The sequence below is a fragment of the Austrofundulus limnaeus genome, unplaced genomic scaffold (assembly GCF_001266775.1).
Source record: "Austrofundulus limnaeus strain Quisiro unplaced genomic scaffold, Austrofundulus_limnaeus-1.0 Scaffold205, whole genome shotgun sequence".
In the NCBI taxonomy this organism is placed as follows: Eukaryota; Metazoa; Chordata; class Actinopteri; order Cyprinodontiformes; family Rivulidae; genus Austrofundulus; species Austrofundulus limnaeus.
In genome coordinates this window covers 825,849-830,451 of record NW_013952607.1, presented here as the reverse complement: position 1 = coordinate 830,451, position 4,603 = coordinate 825,849, and the positions used below count along the sequence as shown (strand labels likewise).

Here is a 4,603-nt window from a genome sequence, read left to right as displayed (position 1 = left end):
GATACAATCTGCGCGCACTGATTGCAGAAACTGAGGGCACAGATTAGTAATCCGTGCGCTCAGTTTAGTAATCCGTGCACACGGATTGCAAAAACCGAGCGCAAGGTTCAGTAATCCGTGCGCACGGATTACTAATCTGTGCTCTCAGTTTAGCAATCCGTGCGCACTGATTTCTGGCGGCTGTTTTTCTTTTTTCACCACTGACCCCCGGCGGGCTCCGTACAAATATATCAAATATATGGTGTATTGATACCAAGTGGTGTCTGTTACCCTTTTTTGACACCATCTATCATTACGTTGAAACAAATTTGGAATTTAAATTGTCTTAACTAAAAATGTAAAGTCACATAATTTTAACTCAAAATACTGAGTTGCATTAACACAGAAATGTGTGTTTGTTCAACTAGCTAAAGAAAGTTTATCRTGTTGATGATKTTTAACTTTTTAATTGTTTCAGCTCACATTCTTAAGTTAAAAAAATAGTGATTAACAGTTAAATCAACTTTGACAACTTAAAAAAATGTTGACACAACAAATACAATGTACTGCAATCAACTTTTTAAAYTTTAACTTCTGAGTTTAAACAACGATATTCCTCGTTAACGTGTTTTTAAGGCAGCAGGTAGACTTTCATTTGCAAGTTTAACTGACTTGAAACTTCTTACAGTGTAGGAGGAGAGTCAGTGAAGAACATGTTGAATTTACAGATTATTGTTCCATAGATTCTAGTTCTGAGCAGACTTACAGCTGACCTTTTGTTATTGAGACAATGAAAAGATTTTTACATGAAAGTACGTCCGTACCAGAACATTAGGTCACAGTAAAGGTACATTAGAAAACTGTACACAATGAAATACAAAAGCTTAAARTGTWTTCAYAATGCCCAAACAAGTACTGAAATCYAAGAGAACCTTTGGGTCCTAGTTGGAGGTTGTGCAAAGCACCTTGGATAAGAGTTTTAACTGRATTTTTAAACTCGAAAAGATTCAGATAAAGACAGAAAATCCCTCTTGGTAAAAGACGAAAATTCTTACTCATCAAGATAAATTAAAAGCAGAGAGATAGTAGAGAAAAGTGGGGAAACCGGTAATTTTTGCTTACTGAGAGTGACTGACAGCAAAATATGAAATGACAAAAAAAAAAGCACCAAAGTGCATAAATAACAGCAAATTCATGAATCATTGATGCATTTGGAGAGGGGATCAAAAGCAGACGCTGGTATTCTCTGACAACTTTGTTTAAAACTGATGATTTTCGACATAATTTATCCAAATTTGTGAACCGTTTTCTTTTTATTCATGATCATTTTCTTCAGTTTTTGTATCAGTTTCAGGTAACTTGATAAAGTGAATGTCGATTCTGTATTCCTGTTGTTTGCTTTTTTTTATTTACGCTTCATGAATTTAGTTCAGAAAAACTAATATTTATCTGAGTTTTTATCACTCTTTTATCTTGTGCAGTTGGAGGCCATGTTGGGTGTGTCCATCTCCCAGGTGGGAGTTGATGACTGTCCTCACACAGACTGCAGTCAGCTTGGCGGCTGCAGCAACGAGATTTCGTTCAGCCAAGTCCCCGTGGCCCTCAGCTCTGGTAACATCTCTCTGGTGTCGCTGTCTGCCTCGTTCACTGCACAGTGTGGCTGCAAGGGGCGGGAAGCGGTCCGGCTGCCCTGCGCCGCCTATCCCTTCAACCCCTGCCTCAACGGAGGCACCTGCCAGGACGGACCTCTGGGATACCGGTAGGTGCAAAACCAGAAATCAAAGAACAATTTTTGTTCTGTCTTTATAGAGTTGCGGCACTGAAAAGCATTGATGATTAGAGTTTTTTATTAACTCATTGAGATATTTATGACCCCCGCACCCGAAACGGTGGTCATATTGTTTTCATACAGTTCATTTATTTAAATTTTTTTTCAAGATGTTTGCTCAACCGTAGCACGGAAACGGCTGCACAGATCAATGTGAAATTTGGTAAGAATGTAGAARTGTTCGACCTAMACTGCGCCAGCCAACAGTTTTATGATAGACCCCATATTTGAGGAGGGGGCTCCATCTGAAAAGGGGGTGTCTGGAAATACAAAAATGCTCACAACTCAAAAACTATTCAACATAAGAGCTTCTTTTTTTAGCTCCCATGAGGGTCTATCCATTATGCCTACCAATGAGGCCCCCCCACCGCCAGGACCCCCACCCAAAACAGTAAAATTTTAGGATGCACCTAGCAGCATGACCTTAGGTAGGAATGTAGATGTGTCTGACCTACACTGAGCCCACCAACGGTTTTACAATAGACCCCATGTTTGAGGAGGGGGCTCCATCAGTGTCTGCACATACAGTAACGCTCATAATTCAAAGGCTATTCAACGTAGGAGCTTCAGATTTATTTATTTATTTATTTATTTATTTATTTATTTATTTATTTATTTATTTTAACTCTGATGAAGGGCTATCCATCAGGCCTACAAATGACCACCCCACCACCACCACCTTCCAGATCCCCACCCAAAACAATAAACCTGTTCTGGTGACTTCTTAGTTCTGGTGCTTTTGTGCTTTGCGTACTTTCGGGAGTTATATATGCTACCGCTCTGTGGTATCTATGTAGTTAAATTTGTTTTTCCCCAATAAATATAACTATTTGTATTTCCTAAACGTCACAATCCACTACAATTTGCAAAAGAAAAAATAATAAATTTAGCTCTGGAGTCCTTTGCCAATCAGTACGCAGTCATGCCTGAGCTACGGTTTATTGAAGGTTTCCTAAAAATGGRTTTAATTATCTGAAAACAGTCAGTCAGCCTCTATTCAAGATCAGCTTAATTATGAGTTTAACAATTCTGGTTTAGTGTGTTTTTTTCTGAGCTTTCAATGGATTATCTGGAGTGTGTGCTGAAACAATTAGAGCTTTTAACAAGAACAGTTTGCTTTTAATAGAAAACCATTTGCTCCTAAAAATATTTTAAGTGTGCCTGTCCTTGGCAGCTAACTTTGTCTCAAACAGTCACTATTTGCAGTTTGCTGAATTTTTCCCATTTTTTTGACTGAATAACTCAAGTGAAATCTGTCAAACATTTTAAAGATTTAATGTTCGACTCCGTGGATTCCATCTGCAGGCATGAAACACTGACGCCTCAGTATCAGCTGCACAGGCACAGGCTGACTTTGAATTGTCACACAGCTTCATTTGTTTGGATACGAGATAAAATATTTCAGCTGCAAAATCCCAGCAGCTGCTTTTCTCTCTCCTTTGACTTTTTTGTCAGTTTCTGAGAAAATGTTTATACTTTTCAGTTGGTTTTAATKAAGAATTCAAGGTTTCTTTACTTTTTTTGTGACAGTTTCTGTTTTTGTGCTTTTTTTCTGTTTAGAATAAACAGTCAAAAAGAAAATCATCAACAGGACCACAATTTTGTCTATAAAATCTTTTTTTTTCCTTCATCACTGTTTGAGAARTGCGTACAGATAACATGTAGCATACATATGGTTGTCTAACATTTACTAAACACTAACAGGAAGTGAATTTAAATGCTCATTTTGGAAATGGAAGCTCTTAACTGGAAAATCAGGGCTAAAAATCTTGTCTTAATGAATAAAAAGAGCTTTTTTGTCCCTCAGATGTAAGTGTCCTCCCATGTTTGATGGCCCTGAGTGCCAGCAGACCAAGCACAGCTTCGGTGGTCAGGGTTATGCCTGGTTCCCGCCCATCARGCCCTGCTTCCAGAGCCACATCTCCATCGAGTTCCTGGCCGAGTCGGCCAACGGGCTGCTCCTCTACAATGGGCCRCTGGGCCTCGCCCACTCTGGGGAGCAGGAAGACTTCATCGCTTTAGGTGGGTTCATTATTGTGGAGGTGGGTGAAACCACCACTCTTTAAGCTAAAAAAAATCAGCAAAGTGTTAAAGGTTGTCTTTATTAAACTGAAACYGAATACAAAGACTTTTCAGTTATTTAGTAGTAAATACAAAAAGCCAGTAAGGATTAGAATATATCTACGAAATTACTTGAATTTGAATAATGAAATATTTTTGATGTTTAGGATGACTTTATTGTCTTTTATCACATGAAAACAAAAATTGTCTCTGGACTACGGTGCCCAAAAACATAATACTTATTTTGAAAACTGCATTTATAATTCATTTACAGTATTGTTTTCTTAAGATTTTTTTAAATCTAAGTACTTTTGTACTGCTGTTTTTTTTATTTCAGCCTTTTATATCTCAAAAAGTTCATCTTATTCAGTAGACGTGTGCTGTGTCTTTTGGTTTTTGTAAATTTTAGATTTTTTGTAAAGGGGCAATATCATGTAAAATCAACTTTTTTGAGTTTTATATCATGTTATAATGTTATACCATCATAAAAACATGCCCAAAGCCTTGCTCTGACTCATTCATGCATGTTTGAGAAATCCTGCAGTGTTTTTAGGAAGCCATGCTGAGGAGCAAAACGACAGGTGGGGACCAGAAACGCCTTTTGGGACCAGAAACACCTCTGGGGTGTGTCTTTAAGCACAATCTCCTCCTCTGGGATGTGTCTTTAAGCCGAGCTTCCTCATTACGGAGCACATACCCCACCCCCCACACCTCGCCCATGACTCCTGCAGGCTC

The 4,603-nt window shown here is 38.4% G+C and overlaps 1 protein-coding gene across 1 annotated transcript in view; it reads left to right on the top strand.

Moving 5' to 3' along the window:
* si:dkey-22o22.2 (neural-cadherin) overlaps positions 1–4,603 on the top strand; it is a gene marked incomplete at its 5' end in the record, with an annotated part of 87,386 nt that overhangs the window by 64,650 nt on the left and 18,133 nt on the right. Inside the window, 2 exon segments of the mRNA XM_014018929.1 lie at positions 1,461–1,738; positions 3,615–3,829. Of these exon segments, the coding sequence (XP_013874383.1) occupies positions 1,461–1,738; positions 3,615–3,829 (493 nt within the window).